Source organism: Penicillium angulare (assembly GCF_028827245.1).
Source record: "Penicillium angulare strain IBT 27051 chromosome Unknown utg000002l_segment0_segment0, whole genome shotgun sequence".
NCBI classification, from domain to species: domain Eukaryota; kingdom Fungi; phylum Ascomycota; class Eurotiomycetes; order Eurotiales; family Aspergillaceae; genus Penicillium; species Penicillium angulare.
In genome coordinates this window covers 585748-605020 of record NW_026623161.1, presented here as the reverse complement: position 1 = coordinate 605020, position 19273 = coordinate 585748, and the positions used below count along the sequence as shown (strand labels likewise).

Genomic DNA, 19273 nt, shown 5'->3' with positions numbered 1-19273 from the left:
GCGGACAGTAAATTACTGGTAATTGGAACGTATTGAGTTGGAACCGGTACGCGGCTGACCAATAACAGGCCGCGATTGGCACGATAAGCAAACCCCGCCTATCAGTTGGCGTGCACCAAACAAACATTCTCCTTCGCCCGCTTCCTTCGCTTCCTTCGCTTGCGATAACAAAGGAATAAATTAATCGGGAGGCGGATGGCGTCTTGTCTTGCCTCTAAAGGTGAAGTGCGTTTCTACCGGCCCGGTCTATCTCTTCTAATCATTTTGAATACGTAAATATCGAGTCAAACGACTTAGATCTGCGTTCGCCATTCGGAGGTCATGGCTTTTCTTTTGTAACGCTCACTCCCCCTTTTTCACCCCCTCTTTTACTTCAGACGATAGATCTATCCCTAAATCATTCATCATGACTAGTGGAACTGGCCCATACCGGATTGGTGTTGATGTAGGTGGAACCAACACAGACGCCGCCATCATCGACATCTCGGCATCGGAGACGGAATCTAGAGGCGTACGCGCTTCAAGTAAAACGCCTACAACAGTCGATGTCACCTCGGGGATTTATACAGCCATTGAAAATGTCTTGGAAATGACATCTGTCGCGCGCTGTGATATTCTCAGTGTGGCTATCGGCACAACCCATTTTGTGAATGCGGTCGTGGAAGCAGATGCACGGCTGTTAAGTAAGGTAGCGATCGTTCGTCTCTGTGGCCCTTTTACAAAAATGGTAAATATTCGCATATTCCAAGACATGACATATAGAAAATACAGACTAATCATGATCGAAGTATCCTCCATTTTCCGACTTTCCGCCAGTGCTTAAAGATATAATGACCGGACCGGTCTTTTATCTAGATGGAGGTATGTTAAATAATCAACTCCACGTGGCTGGGTCCCACGTGGCTAGACAAGGGTACCCTGACACAGATAGGACTTGAAATTGACGGCCGTGAGATTGCACCACTCAATCACGTCCAGCTCAAAGAGACAGTTCGGTCTATCAAAGCCGCTGGAATTGACAAGGTGGCTTTGGTGGGCGTCTTCTCCCCCCTTGATGCTGAAGGCCTTCATGAAGAGACCTGCAAGCGACTGATGCTAGAGGAAGAGCCGTCCTTGTCAGTAGTATGCTCTCATACGATTGGCGGAGTGGGACTCTTGGAGCGCGAGAATGCAACTATACTGAATGCCTCGATCTTGAACCTCGCTAGACGTACAGTTCGTGCCTTCTGCGAGGCGATGAAAAGACTCTCATTGGACTGTCCACTGTTCCTCACTCAGAATGATGGTACATTAACAGATGCCGCTACCGCTGCAGAGCTGCCTATCAAGACCTTCGCATCTGGTCCAACGAATAGTATGATCGGCGCAGCGTACCTGGCTTCATTGGACCGTGGTGAAAGCAAGATTCGATCTGAGACTCAAGTTCTCGTGATCGATGTTGGGGGCACAACCAGTGATGTGTGTGCCTTACTCCCATCCGGCTTTCCTCGGCAGGCACCGAACTTCGTTGAAGTTGGTGGCGTGCGCACTGCCTTTTCGATGCCAGAGGTACTATGCGTTGGCCTAGGCGGAGGAAGTCGTGTTGTCTACGATCAAGATTCGGACCGTGTTGAAGTCGGACCTGAATCTGTCGGTCATTATCTGACTTCCCAAGCTTTGGTCTTTGGCGGCGATGTGATGACTACCAGTGATATCGTGGTGGCCTCGGGCAAAACATCCTTTGGAGACGTGAAGAGAGCAAGGGCCATCTCTCCTGATATTGTCACCAAAGCACGGGTACAGATCAAAAGGATTCTGGAGCGAGCGGTGGAAGACATGAAAGTGTCCGATTTACCGGTAACCGTTCTCCTGGTTGGGGGCGGCTCAATAATTCACATGGATGATCTGGAAGGGGTTGCGGAATGTGTAATTCCTCCACATCACGACTCTGCAAATGCCGTTGGCGCTGCCATTGCCATGGTTGCCGGAGAAGTCGACATCATTGAGGTCCTGGCAGATAGGGACGAAAAGGTTGTGCTAGAAGACGCGAAGCAGCAAGCTATCGAGGCTGCCGTTGCTCGTGGTGCAGATAGAGCTGACACAAACATCGTCTCTGTGGACAAACTTCCTCTTCAATACGTCACCAATAAGGCCACACGGTTTGTTGTCAAGGCAGTTGGCAGGTTGGCCTTATCTGACAGGTATTCTCCGTCTACCAATGGCGACAACGGAGAACCCTTCGTCCACATCGACGAGATTGAGCCTGAAGCGGAAAAACAGTTCACGAAGAGCAAGGCTTCCGACCCGCTCCAACCTTCCGTGAAGTTCTCTCCTTTCATGGATATTGAGACCTATCGACCTGATGTACGCAACGGTGTCTGGTACATCTCTCCCCTCGACCTAGAATTCATGGCAACCGGAACTGGCGTTCTCGGCACTGGCGGGGGTGGATCCTCGTACCTCGAATACCTAAACTGCCTGCAAAATCTTCGAAACTCTGACCAGAAAATGCGAGTTGTATCAGCAAGCTACCTCAAAGATTCAGACATCTGTGTATTCGGATCATGGTATGGTGCGCCCAGCGTGGGGAATGAGCGATTGCCTGCAGGAACAGAGATTACAGACGCAATCGATTATTCTGTGAAGATGGGTGGCCATACTCATTTTGAGGCGGTAGTGGCGGATGAAATCGGTGGGGGAAATGGGCTTTCCACTTTTCCCACAAGCGTCTATTACGATATTCCCGTGGTGGATGGTGATTTGATGGGACGCGCATTCCCAACCATGGAACATTGTGAGTATCCTTTCACTCTTCATTAATACAAAATCATCTAATGACGCTTTCTCTAGGTACTCCATATGTCTATGGCGAGTCCATTACTCCTTGTGCCGTGGCTGATGGCAAAGGAAACGCATCTGTGCTTTTGGTAAATACCACTTCATATCATACTTTGCAAAAAAAAACATCTATTAAAGTCGTACAGAAAGCTGAGTCAAACCGACGGGTCGAGACCATGCTGCGATCTCAGTGTGTGGATCTAGGGCTCAGCATCGCCGTTGCTTCCACCCCCTTAACTGGGAAGGCAATCAAGAAGTATGCCATCCCGAACACAGTATCACAAGCATGGTACATTGGACGTGCCATTCACAGAGCGAGGAAATCCAAATCTAACCTCGTCGACGCAATTGTGAGTCAAACCGCCCTTCCTCTATGTAACCATTTTTTAATTTGATTCCCAGTTCGAAACTACCCCCGGTCATCTCTTATACAGCGGCAAAATTTTCGATGTTAAGAGAGATATCAGCGATGGTTACACAACGGGTCAATGCACTATTATACCGCTCAGCAGCGAAGAACAAGATCTCAAGAACTCAGCCAACGGCGACTCTAACGACGCCATGGATGAGAACCTCTGCTTGATAGTTCCATTCCAGAACGAGTTCCTCTATGCTGCTTATGCGGATATTGCTAACCCTGACGACTCCTCTCGTCAGGAGATAATCTGCACTGTTCCGGATCTCATTTCTATTCTTGGACAAGATGGGGAGGCGATAGGATCTCAGGATCTTCGTTATGGCCTCCGTGTGCATGTTATAGGCATGGCTGCCCATCCACTGTGGACGGGAGATGAACGGGGATTACGAGTTGGTGGTCCAGAAGGATTTGGACTGGATATGGAGTGGAAGAGTATTGGGCCGTATCAAAAGCCTAGGAGTGTCATCGATGAGTTCAATAGGGTAACTTAGATTATGAGATCAAGCCGTCGACGGCGTATATATCGCATCTTGATAAATTCTGGCAGAAAGTCCGCTTGTAACAGCCTACTCATCAATCCCACTGGATGCTTATTAGTATTATCCCAGATTATCCCTGTTTCATCAATTCGATATTGCATCCCGGTCCATCCTCGAAGCAGACGGCAACAATCAAAGTGGCGAAGCGCAGATGACAAGGCTCAATCTGCAGTGGATTTAAAAATACTATCCAATGATCGTCCCTACCAAAACACCAATATATCTTAATAGGAGTTGCAACAAACTATTCAAATAGGGTATGTCTATAAATTCAATCGCATATAGCCTCTCAATTGTATGACTACAGTACATACGACCACAGGGTGTGGAGAACAGGGCTTCCCGTCCGCTCAGCCGTACTTAAGCCACACGCCGGTCAGTTAGTAGTATGGTGGGTGACCACATGCGAATCCTGACTGTTGTATGTTTTTGTTCACCCAGTTTTTTTTGATTCGTTCGGAAATCTTCTCTTGCCGCCCTAATCTCTAGCCTGTTTAGCCCCCTTCACCTGAATGTCCTGAAGCCCACTATTTTACACCTGAACATCCTGCACGTGCCTGAACCGCTAACGTGGCCCTTCCCCTCCCTATACTGATTTCTCCTTATAGGTGTGTTATTGCGGTCACGATGCTTTAGTCTAGGCTTACCTATGTCTTTTCCTGGGATATTATTAGCATCTTACTTGTTAGGAACTGATAAGAATAGTTTATTCTAAATTATTATTAATTTTTTTCTGTCCTTCGAAGTGCTAATTATATTTCTATCTTAAAATACCCCTATTCTACTTTTGAGGATTAATATAAGTCCTTTATAGGACTATTTAAGAATAAAAATTCTGCTATTATATCGTTATACCGCCTAGAGAGGATAATATACCTAATAATACTAATAAAGAGTCACTTATCCTGTCTCTTATATTAATAATAAGGTCCTTAGACTATAAGACGCTTTTTTTTAAAGGAAGTAGAGCTAAGAAGACAGATAAAGGAAAGAGAGAGAAAAGAGAGGGACTGTAATTGGCTAATGACTTTTAGAGAGTTTATCCTATATTATCATAATCTCCTTTTAACGTAATTAACCACTGAGCTCGACACACCACCGGGCTGGATACCCCACTAGAAGCGCGTCAATTAATGACCTTCTCTCTTCAACCACCCACTATGCCACCAATTCGCACCCAATCCACCCAAGATTCTACAGAGCAGGGGGGTAGGATCCTATTAGCTGCCCAAGCTATTCAAAAGTATGAAATCGGCTCTATTCGTGAAGCAGCACGTTATTTTAACGTACCGAAGTCCACCCTTGCCACGCGTCTCCGTGGCATCCAAAATCGTGTTGAAATCCGTGCTAATTCATATAAATTAACACAAATTGAAGAAGAATCGCTTAAGAATTGGACTCTCTCTATAGATACACATAGATCACCCCCTAGGCCTTCTATGGCCCGCGAAATGGCAGATCTATTACTCGCAGCGCGTAGATTGACCCTAGTCCAAACAGTTAGCAAAAATTGGGTGTATAAGTTTGTGAAAAGACACCCTGAACTCTCTACTCACTTTTTATAACGCTATAATTATGAAAATGCGAAATACAAAAACCCAAAGACTATTGAAGAGTGGTTCAATCTTGTTTAAAAATAATCTTTGAAAATAGTATCGATCCGGATGATATCTATAACTTTGATAAGACTGGATTTGTAATAGCTTAATTGCAATTATAAAAGTTATTATAAGAGCAGAATACTATAGTCAGAGATCACTTTTATAACCTGGAAATCGTCAGTAAGTAATTGTAATTAAGTATACAGGCGCGTTAGGGCGGACTCTTCCTCTAGTATTTATTTTTCAAAGGCAAAGTCTACATCAAATCTAGAGATAGTAAAAAAATAACACACATCTCTCCTATTTTACTTCTGTTGATGCCATCACGCAGTAGATGATGCGCTGACGCGTTGGGTGGGTTTTTCTTGCTTATTTCGCTTACGTGGTTGTTCACCGTGTGCCAGACGGCGTTTCCCCCTTCAATAAGTACAAACAAAGGTGGCATCAAAAGAATTGGAAAGACGCTACAGAGTATAATGGCTAAGAAATTAGTGCTAAAAATAGACCCTTTTATGGGAATTTTCTGACGGTCATAGTAATTAGACTCTTGGCAGTATTGGAGTGTTCTCCACATTATTGTCTTTACAGTTTTCGGGGTTCCAAGAAGAACCACAATTCCCCCACTGCACCCTATCAACTTCCAAGGGTTCTTTATGCTAGCTTCATGGTTTCGTAATACACATAACATGTTGAAACATCTATCCTTTTGGGGATTAGTTAGTGGCCCCATTTACGTCAGTCTAGATTGTGCCCCTGATGTACAGTGGCGTTTAAAAAGTCTCAACAAATTACTCAAACATTCATAAATTCATTAACAATTTTGCCTTCAGCAGAACTCCTAGTAAGCCACCGTACAGGTGTGTTTTACCCCAAATCCAACACAACTTCTAATATTTGTTGACTTTTCCGCAACTGATATTTTCTCTTAGATTACTGTACTCTAGACCCGATTCCTGACACGTCCTAGCTGGATCAATTCCAGTCTCCGAATAGTTATTTATCAACCCTATACTCACCGGGATATTTCCCTTCCCGTTAAGATTATTACCGCAATAGTATATGCCTCGTGTTGGTGGAAGAAGCAGATCCTGCATGACATGTCAGCAGCGGAAGATAAAAGTAAGTGTTCTAATCAGTTCAAGATATGGTTATAATTAAGTGATTCTAACACGGAAATTGACTATAGTGTGATCTTGAACTTCCCGCATGTTCACAATGTCGTCATTCGCAACGACCTTGTCCAGGTCCTAGAACAGACGCTTACTTTATCCATTCAATTGCCGTGCACGACCAAACTCATGACCTACAAGGTCCAGCTCATGCTTCCGGGCTGGTTTCTACAAATCACCTATTATCAATGTCCACTTTTGAGCAGTTCTTCGTGTCATGTTATATGCACTCCTGTGGACCTGGACAAGACAAAAATCCTCCATTCTGGCTGTCAGAACTTCCACAGTTGGTGTCTTCCTCGACCACGATGCCGACTGTCCATTGCATCCGCGCGGTGGCACTATTGTTTTACGGCAATCTAACAGGTAACATTGCGCTTCAAATGGAAGCCCATCGGTGGTATGGAACAGCGTTAAGGAGCCTGAGGAGAATCGTGCAGAAGGGAACAATGAGCAACAGTCAGTCCAATCCTCTATCGACTGATAGTCTGGTTTGTGCACCAATTTTGTTGTTCCGCTTCCAAGTAATGATTGGCTCCCCACTCCATACTTGGATGCTACACCTGACTGCTGCGAACTCCATCCTTCGGATGCAAGGCTTGGAAAACTGTCGGAAGGGCTTAAGCCGCCTTTTGTTTCTGACTTTGAGACTATACACGGTGAGAATTTCATATCTGGAAATAGAAGATGGAAGCGCTGACTACGACTATATAGGCAGTTATGCGACTAATTGAGCCAAACTATAATCAGTCATCTTTTACTTTACATGAATACCTGTCAATTCCTTTTCAAGATGTTCAAAAAACTCCGCTTGACTATTTCGTCGATTTACTACTCTGTTTTCCAACAGGAATTGATCTTAATAATCAATTGGCATCAACCGAATCTAGGTTGGCAGGAGCCAGGCCAGACGATATTTGCAGAAAAATAGAGAGTTACATCTCGAAATTGGAAGATTGGTGGCTTCAGAACATGCTCTTTCCACAAGACCTTGATAACAACGACAAGCAACCCTTTCCATCTTCGTCTGGTTACCCTAGAAGAAAGCTGCCTACGGCGGATGTGTGCATATTGCGGGTTATTGCATTGTATAACACAGCCCTGATAGTCTCTCTATCGGAGTTGTCTCGCCTTCGGTCATCTCCACTATTGTACAACTATCGCATTGAGTTACACAGTGATCGAGTAATAGCTGCATGTGAGTGTATGCAAAAGGCCCATGGCTGGACCTCAGGAGGTGGAGCGACTTTTGGCATGGCTTTGTGTCTGTATATAGTGGGCCTACGGAGCTCATCCGAATATCAGAGGCAATATGCGAATAAGAAGCATCTAGGTTGGGTCAATACGTTGCTTCGCACGAGAGACGGATATAGAGATGGAAATTGACTAGTCCTTGTATAAATTTAACATCCTTCGAATCTGAAGATGTCTCATAACAAAATATTTCCTTCTGGGCTGAAATTTCAAGATGTACTATCGGCAGGAAGATAAAATGTTACCACAAGGATGTCGACAATTGACCATGAGAGCATAGCTGTAGAGTACACCTTGAATTTCGGCATCATCATATAAGGACTTGTATTCACCTGTCGAACAAAGGTGTGAAGCCTAATAGGAACACATCTATTCTTCTCGATATCTGAGAAAAGCTGAACCCGACAGCTGAACGAAATGGACACCTCAATGCTGGTTTTCTCCTCTATATTGAATTTAAAGCTATTTTATACCTACAACAAACCAAATATTATTCAATTACTGGGTGTTGAAATGAGTATCTTTTCAGATTTAGTAGATTGTCTAAGTCGCCTCCGAAATAATCCCTTTGTATCACAATATGTCAAAACTTCTGGCATAACTTCGATCTCAAAACGACGTTCAAACTTGGCGCGATGTTTAGTTTTATTCCTTATTTTTTCGTATGCATGTGCTTTACACCTATATTCACTATCGAGAATAGAATAGGGGTAAAGTATAAGTATTATTTATATATATATTTTCGTAGCCCTAGTCGCGGAGGCTTTGTAATTGTATTCTGGTAAAAGCACTGATGAAGGATGCTCTTAACTCTGGAAAAAATATGTGGTGGAATATCGAAGTAGTCGAACAAGGATAATTATTGTCACGTTTTTGGCCTAAAGAAGACTCAGGCCTTGCCCTCGCTGAATAATAGCGGTTAAGAGAAACTCCGGGAATCTTATATCTAACACCATGATGTGCCCCATGGATATTTTTCTCTCCTTCTTTACTTATGTTTGATTCTACTCTAATTCCTGTGCCTTGATGAGGACAGCAAGGTGAGATTCATCCCGTAACAGTTGGTTGACATTAAATTATTCAGTTGCGCTCATATTACTATTACATTAGGTTGAAGTGATTCTTTTATATATATATATGGAGCTAGTAATACTAGTATGCCTGCCGTGTTTTCTCGTCTGGCAGCGTCTATGGCCTTTATTTGGGCGTTTAACATGCTTTTTGCTCACGCAGTTTAAATAACACAACTCACTGCTGACCATGATCCTGAGGTCTGGAATGGCTGGGGAGTGTCTCTAGCCTGGTGGGCTAACATATTCGGAGACCGGGCAGACTTGGTAGATGTTGTGTTTACCAGAAATCCGACCTCTTGGAATCCGGACGACGAGGCTCTTCCTGGCCTGGGGTTAAAAATCTTACGTTACAACACAGGTGCTTGCTCATGGAACACAATCAACGACACCGTCAAGATGGTAGCCTCGCCAAATATTCCCGCTGCCAAACAGATCGAAGGGTACTGGTTGGATGGATTAAGCGCTGATCCCAGTTCCTCTAGTTGGAACTGGACCGTGGATGCTAACCAGCGCACAATAATGCTTAATACAAAGATCAGAGGTGCTAATACCTTTGAGATCTTCTCCAATTCACCAATGTGGTGGCAGCTCAGCAATCTGAATCCTAGCAGTGCCTCAGATCGTAGTAGCAATCTGCCAATATCACAATATCAGAATCATACTATTTACCTTCTACAATAGCCAAATATACCCAGGATAATTGGGGTCTTATATTCACTTCCATTGAGGCACTTAATAAGCCGGTATCCGACTGGTAGAAATCTACAGGAACCTAGGAGGGGTGTTATTTTAACGCTTCTTCTCAGACGTCTCTTATACCTATCCTTCAGCAGGAAATAAAGGCCCCTGGTCTGGATCAGACTATCATCGCTGCCCCCGACAAGAACACATTTGAGCTCGCCTTGGACGGGTGGAGCACCATATCTAAATCAAAGAGAAAATATATATAGCATAAGTAAACACACAGCTATCAAGGCATGTCCGGACCCCGCTCTAGGCTTTACGCAGCAGCTAATCAGGCAGGGCAGTCGCTTTGGGATAGTGAATACAGTGATAGTAATAGAACTGGTGCTACACTTGTACAAGTTATTATAACAGACATTACACAACTACAGCCTAATATCTAGGTATAGTAGCAGATAGTTAATGGCTCCGGCTAGGGGCTCATAAATAGCGATATCACATCGAATTCCCTTAGTTACGCCACCACAAAATACTATATACTGGCCTAATTTAGTCGCCATATACGTTCTAGGATACATATTTTCAACAGCACCTCAAGCAATGTTATCTCGGCTATCGATTAAGATAGAAAAACACTTGTGCTCGTTGCGGCAAACTGGAATACCGATCAGAAGTTCAACTTTGATCTGTCGGCATTCTCTCAGATTCCGGCTGATGGGGCCAAGGTCAGTAGCTGGTTAACTGATACTGCTGGTAATAAGCTCTACGATAGGGATGACAGTTTTACCGTTGAAAAAGGAGTGATCTCGCTGTCAATTGCGAATAGTACTGCTCAGATATTCGAGATATCTGGCGTGGCCATTTAGACGCCCATTGTGAGTTAATGGGAAATATTACTATTGAAGAATGTTTCTTTTCAAGAGAGCATATTTACTCCTTTGTATCCAACTTTTCTGTTGGTTATTCTATACTATAGTATTTATTCTTGACTAATCTTGGATAAAGTATCTAGCGATCATTCCACTACATCCGTGATTGACCTAGGTCTGTTCTCCTTTCTAGGAAGGGGTCTTTTTCTAGTATGCTTCATATGACATGATCAACGGTGCTTGTTCGATTCAGAATGACCGGTGTCATTGCATTGATGATCCGACTGGTGGTTGAGCTCTTCAAGGTTCGAGACTTTCCCAAGGGCTCACATCGCCAGGGATAAATTCCTCTGCGAAATCAATTTTCTCCAACTCCCGAGGTATCATTCGGATCTTAACTCGTCGCACACCGCGAACCTGAGCACTAATATTGGCCCGCAGCACTTCTTCAATCTGTCGAGACTGTTGTACCGTAGTTGAGCCCGCGACTGCTACTTCAATATCCATCAGGAAGTTCTGTCCAGCTTTAAATCCTTGCACATCCCAAATATCCACACCATCTAGACTGGATTCTCGCGTAATCGTCTCCAAAGCGGCCTTTCGAACGTTTTCTTTGATCTCGCTATCCACTGTAGTATCAGCAAGCTCGAGGAGGGACGTTTTTGTATTCAACCAGCCCGCATTGATGACCATCAAGGAAATAATCAAGCCTCCGACAGGGTCAAGCCAAGCCGCATTAGAGAAAATATGTGCACCAATGATCGTAACTAATGCGACGACGCTTGTGAGGGAATCTATCCGATGATGAACAGCGTTTGAGGCGAGGACAGAAGATTTCCGCTCTTTTGCGATTTTCATTGCTAGCAAAGGTCATCATCGTTAGCGGAGAGCGGAAATAAAAAAAACTGTTGCTGTTCCAACAAAAGAGGGGAAAGTAAGTATCTTACTAGCTTTATATAGCCACTCCTTTGCCATAACAGATCCTCCTGCTAGCCAGACAGCATGAATGCTAGGTCCAATCACGTCCACTCCATAATTATGACTATGTGAATGACCATGAATTAGCAGACCGGCATGCTCAAATGCCTCAAATGCTTCCGGTGTGAATTCGGCCAGCAAAGCCTGACCGGCATTCAAGCCCATCAATGCACCACCAACAAGTAATAACGAACTGACGCCCAATGCCCCCAAGCTCTCTATTTTCCCATATCCATTGGGGAATCGTTCGCTCGGGGGCTTTAGCGACCAGGCTACAGTACCCAAAGTCATAAAATCGGAGATCAAGTCTGTCAGCGCATGATACGCATCGGCTATCAATGCTTGCGAATGGAAAACGTAGCCTCCGATGAATTTGCCAATTGCCATTCCCAGGTTGACAAGCAACCCAATTCGTGTAATCCATACTCCTGCATCCTTTTTATTCGAAGGAGTCAAGTACACACTATCGTGGTGATGACGGCGGTGATAATAGTGGCCAGTATGACCTCTTGTTTGGGTAGCAGCCATCGCCCTCGCGCGTCCGACAGTAGGAGACCACACAAGGGACGCCAGCAAGAATAAAGGAGGTGAGAAAGACGGCGAGAGTTTTCGATGAATTCTATGGGTGCTTGATGTGTATAATGACCGGTATTGAACCAAAATTTGACGTTGCGCGGCGGAGGTTGGTGCTGTCGTGTGGCGTAGTGTCAACTGTCCGGGAACTCATCACAAACCATGTACATAACCGCAGCAATGGTGCGGGCCAGCTTTATATTATGCGCCTAGGATTATCTTTCTCTTTTCTCTTTATCCTCCGGGATCTCCGACTGGGGGTCAATGCATGCTTCCTTCTATTTTGATTTAGACATGGATTGGGATAAGAGTTGGAGTTAAAGATGTGAGGCCGTCTTCGGCTAATGTTCAGCCGTTAAGTCATTGTGAACTACGTGGTTGCAATAGATTAGCCAACCCGTCGTCTGGCCTAGGCATGACAATGATAGATCGTCGAGTTGAGATATACGCACTGGGTCTACTAATCTGAGCACGCAAAACTAACCTTTTTGAGTAACTAGATCTACAAATCTTGGCACGCAAAACTAACCTTTTTGAGCAACTAGATCTACAAATCTTGGCACGCAAAACTAACCTTTTTTAGCAACTGGGTTCGCTAATCTAGGCACGCAAAACTAACCTTTTCTGACTACGGAGTACGTACTGGGTCTACTACCGTACTAATGTCGGAATTGCTACGGCACAGAAAGTGGCTTACTAACCAAACTAGTAGTAAGTTACTGATTATAAATTTACATTTATACATTTATTATAATCTTTAATATGCAATAAACTCTCACTATAATAATAATATTGAATTTTCTAATTTAAATGTATATATTACGTTTCTGCGTTGTCAAAAACCTTCGTAGTGAATTATTGACATTTGTCCCTAGAGAAAGTAGTCTGCCATATGCTGCCATCGTTTGTGAACCCTGTTTTTTAGTGAAGCTCTATTTTTGGCATTCCAGAAATGTTTCATCATCTAAGACATCACAATGGGTGATGCAGAGACATTAATTGAAACCATGATGATTTGCTGTTCTGGTATCGATCATTCAAATTCAGAACAGGTAAGAGACGGGGGCCGAAAAATCGATCTACTCGGTATCTCACCTTAGGAGGGACAATTCGCGAAAATAGGGCCTAGCTATGCATTCGTAGACAGGGTCACAACCCCACAATCCACGTAATCTGCTACTATGCATGGTATTCCTGGTATGGTGGAACTCCAATGCGACTACAGGGTTTGTAATCCTTCAATATTAGTGGTTTATTTGGAAAATTGCGTCCCCCGCAGCCATTACCGCCCGATAGCAAGCCTGTATGCTCAGCCCTGGTAGATACGTAAGTAGACATATGGTAGGCTGGCAGGTGGGTACGGAATTAACACGCCGAGAAGGATGGATATTGAAAGTTGCGTACGACCCTGTCGATCCCACATGGATAGATCAAAGTAGTGTGAGTGTACGTACACTACTCTCTAGACCTGATCTGGAACTTTCCCCCTAGATCTTCTGAATCAAAACCTATATAAAGGCATGATTTCCTGTCAACAACATTGCATTTCTCCTCAAGTGCTTTGAAAATACGACTTCCGAATGCAATCCTTCTCAAAGCTTACCGGCTTTCTAGCTGGGATTTCCTTCCTTGTAGCTCATGCTCTCTGCCACCCTGGAGAAGTACATGATGCTACAACTGTCAAGAATGATATTGATGCTCGGGGTCTTATGGCAGCTGCCGCAAGAAGGTCGCTGGATGCTTGTTCTACCTCCATTGAAGCGCGTGATCTTCATACACGAAGCATTTCTCGTCGTGCGAATGCTGTCCAGAAACTTCGCCAAGAGCGTGGTATTGTGGGAAGTACGTATAATTCTCATATATATGAATCTCGTTAATATTTCTTCTATCTTGCAGAAGCACAGAAATTTCGCCGCGATCTCGACACTCTCGAAAAGTATGATGCCATGAATCATAACATGACTGGAATTGAGCACTACACACTGAACACCCCGGAACATGACATCTTCTCGGCTAATACAAGTGCCATTCTGTCCCCAAGCATAACGTCAGGCCCGTATTATGTTGTTGGTGAACAAATACGCCAGAATGTTGTCGAAGACAAATGGTGTGATGGTATCCCTTTACATTTGGAATTGCAGTACATTGATGTTACCACCTGTGAGCCTGTTTCCGGGTTATGGGTGGATGTTTGGAATTCGAATGCAACTGGTGTCTATAGGCAAGTGCCGAATATTTTATAGGAAATGATAGCAAGGCGACTGACTGAATAAATAGCGGTATCGATATAGACTTGAATGCGAGCTTTGACAATAAAGCAGCTGATGGTTGGAATAGTACATATCTGCGTGGTGTCCAGCCGTCAGATGAAGATGGGGTTGTTAAATTCGACACCATTTTCCCTGGTCATTACTACGGACGGGCAACACACACACATCTCTTAGTACACAGCAATGTGACTGTTAACCCAAATGGCACTCTAGAAATCGGAACGGGATCCGTTTCACATATTGGACAGCTTTTCTACAATACTGTCCTACGCGATGCTGCTGAAGCCACCTATCCCTATGACGCCAATACACAACCTGTTACTTCCAATGCGGAAGACGCATATGCCCCTGGGCAGGCAGACAATGACTACGATCCATTCCCGGAGTTTTTATATCTTGGGAATGATATTACCGATGGTCTGTTCGCTTGGATACAGATCGGTATTAATACAACCGCGAATTACGCCAACAACGGTTCCATATACAACGTCGCAGCCGTTTACGAAGCGGACGGTGGACATGAAAACCTTGAGAGTCCATTTTTTGATGGGGAACTAGTATCAACTTGAAACTCAAGTTTTCCATTGCGAAGACATGAGCCAAGGTGAATAGCATTCGATACTCTGCCTACCTGGAACTAGGACCGGCGCTAACGTTGACATTAACTCATTAGCACTATCCACACCCCATTCATTATCTCGATATTTTTCTTTTCTGTGAATTTTGTTTATTGATTTTCATTTATTTTTTCTGTCTTTTCAATTCTGTTATCTATTAACCTTTTATAAAAACATTGGCCCGAATCTAGGTTCAACACCTAAATTATATTCGGACGAGATTGTACAAAACAACAGGACAAAAAGTTTTGTGTGACGGCGCTGCCTTTAAGAAGATGCGTGTATGGAGGTTGATACTAGGACTTTGTTGACATCATGACCCAGAGCCTCATTGGGATGTATTGAACGGCATACCCCGGAGATGTTATTCTCTACAATATGTGTGCTGGAAGTTCCCGAGCTTTCTGTGGCTCCCTTGCTTATTTATATGTGGACGTGGCCTCTAGCTAGTTATCTTCCTTCTCCACCTGTATTTAGTTATCCTGTATACTGTACCAATCCATTCGTTTGTTATTGCCTGTCGACCTTTACATTTTGCGTATATTGAGTATCAATCTGTTGTCATTTTATGTGTTTGATGATCTCTCCACTTTCTTCCCCCTTCCCTCTGCAATTCCAGTACCGACATGATGACTCCTTGCTAATCACCTAATTCACAGGTTGTCAACGCCTGTTTGAACCAGCCAAAGTGTGTCGGAATCACGGTTTGGGGAGTGGCTGACCCTGTAAGTGCCTAGAGCCAATTTTGTCTGGAATATACTGTATACTAACACCGGATGATGTTTAGGATTCGTGGCGGTCCAGCTCTAGTCATCTGCTTTTCGACCAGTAACTACAATCCCAAGGCTGCATATATCGCTATCGCAAACGCCCTCTAGTTGTCTTCCTTCTTTCGGCTACATTCGACTCGTTTATAGTTGGGTTCTGGACAATCGTTTCCAGTCTCTCAGTCACATAATTCGGACATGACATGTGGCCGTCGACTAGGGCAATCTGTGCATTAGGCTCCCTATGTCTATACAAGCCCGTGTGGCTTGGATCTTCTTCAACTCTGCAAGTAATCTTTCCTGAAAGAGATCCTTGTTGCGCTCTAGCTCCTCAATCGCCATCTTTAGTTTTCGGCGAAAGATGAAATTATTCTCAATATTTCGACTGTATCTTCGATCTTCCTAGCATAAGTCGATTATGTCAAGAGTGCACCTAAGAAGCTAGTGTAAACACGATTTTTTGGCTCTATCGAATCCCCACGCTCCGTCAAGTGGCTTTGTGCAGATACCAAGAGGCCGAGCGTTTCGGATAGAGACAGGTGACCCAAAAATATTATACTCGTGCCAAGGACACTAGATAGCGGTAGCGGTCTAGTGTCCTTGGCACGGATACTGTTTTTCAGCTACAAGGGGCCAGTGCAGTTGCGTAGTTGAGACTAATTCTCACCTGTTTTTTTTCGGATTCATTAACTCTATATTATCTTCTCAGTCTGAATGGACGAGTTTTCGTCAAATAAACTTTATATCCGCCAGTTCTTTTTCCCAGTTTGTATTATGCTTCGCAGTATTGCTTTACTGCTATTTTTCCAGCTGTCACCTACACCATAATCTTCAAAGATAGATTCGGCTGGAGTGCTTTACAGTGCGGTTTAGCTTATGGAGGTAACACCGAGTATTATTGTAAATCTGCATCAAATTTGATTAAAATATCACACCTTGAATTTCTGTCGCCATTCTACCTGGTAGAGACTCGTCTAGTATGTTCAATGGGGAAGATGCAGGGGTATATCGTTGATTTATTTTGGTGAGATGTATGCTGTGCACTCTGCTAGAGCCTAGAGGAATGCAGTTAAGAGAACCACTCGCACGTTTACCTGACCACTCACTCAGTCACTCTATCTGACCAAGCATGATTTGGATAGAGTCTGAGCATAAGGTCGACTGAATCCCTGTTCATAGGGTATCTTGATTCTTCAAAATCCAGGGAAGCGATAAGCTTGTGGCTTGTATCATGTGCTTTCTGAACCGTTCTGTTCATTTAAAACGCTGTTGACGACATTCTTAACCGCCTGCGGTGTCGTCACGTCGTCGACGCTGTTTCGTCGACCCCAATTTTGAGGTTGTCGACGAATGAAGGCGCCGACAGCGCCGAGGTAACCCTCGTGGCGCAGAAAGTATGCCTGCTTCTCCCCCTTCGACCAAAATTTAATAGCGTAGGAGAGGGTGTTCATTGTCTGCCTGTGGCCGCGGATGAAAGAGCCACCAAAGTAAATGTGTTTGACTTGGTGCTTTTCTGATTGTAAATAAGCAATTTGCCCGATATTGTTACTGTATCTTGTTAGCTGCACATCCAGGAAATTCATGGGTACGTTCAATGCATACCTGATGGCATATAGAAGACTTCGACTCATGTCTTCATGGCGGAAGTTAACACCACCATTCGTGTGTTCATCGTCGTCACGAATCAAACCTTCCCCGTCTTCAGCCCCGTTCTCTGCAGCATTCTTCAGTCGGAATACCTTTCCAAAGGTGCTAGCAATAGCTGTGCTCTTGAGGCCGATTTTGCTGTAATCCATTCCATATATATCTCCCACTAACATGTCCACTCCACTGTTGTCACCAACGTCCGCCATGGCCAGCATGTCGTCGAAGGTTCGAGCACCAGTTAATAAAGACATGATCCCCCAAAATGTGCCACCACCCAGATGAGTACCTCCCACACGCTCGAATTGTCTTGGTCCGGAAACCTTGATCATGGAAACACCAGACCCTATATTGACCAGGAGATAAGGGTACACGTCCGGTCGGGCCTCGGCAAACTGCATTGGTTCGGTGTCGGTGTCACTATAAGTGAATACTTCATTGGGGATTTCGGTGATGAAGAAATCCAAACCTGGGGATGAGTTAGCTTTTGCTTTTTGTTTCTGCATCGCGCCATCTGTCGACATTTCATAATCAAAGGGGAATCGCAGCTCACCAATAATCAAGCATTCCATTTCCTCTTCCCGGAGAATGTTCACATTGAGAGCCTCCTTCAGCTTGTCGTAGAACTTGTAGGCACCACCTCCTGTCGCAACGACACATAACTCGTCCCGGGCCGGACCATTACGCTTTTCATGTTCCTCCTTCAATTGTCGAATGAAGTTGATGCAAATGTCGATCCGGTGAGTTTCGAAGTTGATGAAGTTCAATCGCCCCCCATTGTCTGCCACATCCAACTCTCGAGTAAAGTAAACTAGTTTGACTAGCGATCCACCGATCTAGACAATTGATTTGAGTCAGCCGCAGTCCCTTTTTGTCCTAGTCGCATGATCTCTCTCCTTTGCTTATTTTCTTTGATCTCCTTATTTTTTTTTTTTTTTTCCCTTTGAGTGAATTGCGGGGGTTTCGGTCGCAGTGCGGGGCACACTGCACCATCAAAGGACAACTCACATCAACAGCCACATGGCTCACAACGCCTGTATGGTGAGGCAATCGAATGTCTTTGTTTTCGTAATGCACGCCGTCGGTTTCGATGGGGCTGCGGGACCGAGGCTCGTCGTCGTCGACGATAAATGCGCCCGTAACGTTGATTTTGACTGCGCCCGGGTTGGTGATAGCTTCTTCGAGGCGACTGCGACGGCCATCGGGCTCCATGGGGCGATCGGAAGGAGCCATAATGGTTGGAGAAGTAGAAAAGGGATCACCAAAGCTCCAGATGTCGAGAAGGTCTAAAGGGTCCCGTGCCCACGCTTACGGCGTATATTTCCTTCTACCCGCGACTGGAACAAGGGATCCACTTACCTGAATCCGACCAAACGATGCCGAGGACCGCAACTTCCGAGGTCAAAACGGGGCCAAGTCCGGCGATCGGTGATTACTACATTCCCGAGATCAGTGACAGGGGATATACTGTAGTAGAATATTGAGCATTGAAGTTCATCTTGGAAAGACGAGAAATAGATGGCAGTTTCAAGTTCAACTTTGGAAGTTACCAATTGTTGAGGTGTCTTTCAGGTTCTCTATCTGCGCTCTACTAGTAGTAGTAGTAGTGCAGCAAAAATATATTTATGGATATGATCCACCTGGATAACAAACTTGAAGAAGCTCTCCAGGGCTGGAGAGTACTAATACTAAAAAGTAATACTAGTATGAGGCCTAAACAGCACCAGTCGAAAACCCCGAGCCGCTACTCACATAAACATACTTTAGCATTCTAGTTAGAACTAACGAATGTTTTGATTGATCTTGAAGTTTCAAGTTCAATTATCTATAGCTTGACCTGCAGATGTTTTGTATATAGCCCTGATCTACACCGTGATAAGCTAGTATGTAATAATTATGAAATAAAGCTCAAATTTGACTGGGAACAATTAATCAGATCTGTTAGTATGTAGACTTTTGTGCAATTGCACTGATCAATATCGGAAGTCTTTAATGCCAGT

General features: G+C 44.3%; 5 protein-coding genes across 5 annotated transcripts; 3 read left to right on the top strand and 2 right to left on the bottom strand.

Annotated features, from left to right (window-relative positions):
- Positions 1-406: 406 nt before the first annotated feature.
- On the top strand, positions 407-3726 carry N7478_001684 (hydantoinase/oxoprolinase family protein; the record flags this gene model as incomplete). Its single annotated transcript, XM_056917899.1, has 5 exons — positions 407-683; positions 932-2773; positions 2830-2906; positions 2964-3167; positions 3220-3726. The coding sequence occupies 5 exons, from the start codon at positions 407-409 to the stop codon at positions 3724-3726; spliced, it is 2907 nt and encodes a 968-aa protein (XP_056783510.1).
- A 3126-nt stretch (positions 3727-6852) lies between these two features.
- Positions 6853-10421, top strand: N7478_001683 (endo-beta-1 6-galactanase; the record flags this gene model as incomplete). Its single annotated transcript, XM_056917898.1, has 5 exons — positions 6853-7035; positions 9070-9496; positions 9553-9614; positions 9678-9781; positions 10184-10421. 5 exons carry the CDS (start codon positions 6853-6855, stop codon positions 10419-10421), a joined length of 1014 nt encoding a protein of 337 aa, XP_056783509.1.
- Positions 10422-10724: 303 nt separating this feature from the next.
- On the bottom strand, positions 10725-11930 carry N7478_001682 (cation diffusion facilitator family transporter; the record flags this gene model as incomplete). Its single annotated transcript, XM_056917897.1, has 2 exons — positions 10725-11284; positions 11372-11930. The coding sequence occupies 2 exons, from the start codon at positions 11928-11930 to the stop codon at positions 10725-10727; spliced, it is 1119 nt and encodes a 372-aa protein (XP_056783508.1).
- Positions 11931-13555: 1625 nt separating this feature from the next.
- Positions 13556-14814, top strand: N7478_001681 (intradiol ring-cleavage dioxygenase; the record flags this gene model as incomplete). The annotated part of the gene is made up of 3 exons (XM_056917896.1): positions 13556-13817; positions 13872-14186; positions 14267-14814. 3 exons carry the CDS (start codon positions 13556-13558, stop codon positions 14812-14814), a joined length of 1125 nt encoding a protein of 374 aa, XP_056783507.1.
- A 2044-nt stretch (positions 14815-16858) lies between these two features.
- Positions 16859-18506, bottom strand: N7478_001680 (pantothenate kinase; the record flags this gene model as incomplete). Its single annotated transcript, XM_056917895.1, has 3 exons — positions 16859-17177; positions 17232-18109; positions 18282-18506. 3 exons carry the CDS (start codon positions 18504-18506, stop codon positions 16859-16861), a joined length of 1422 nt encoding a protein of 473 aa, XP_056783506.1.
- Between the last annotated feature and the right edge of the window lie 767 nt (positions 18507-19273).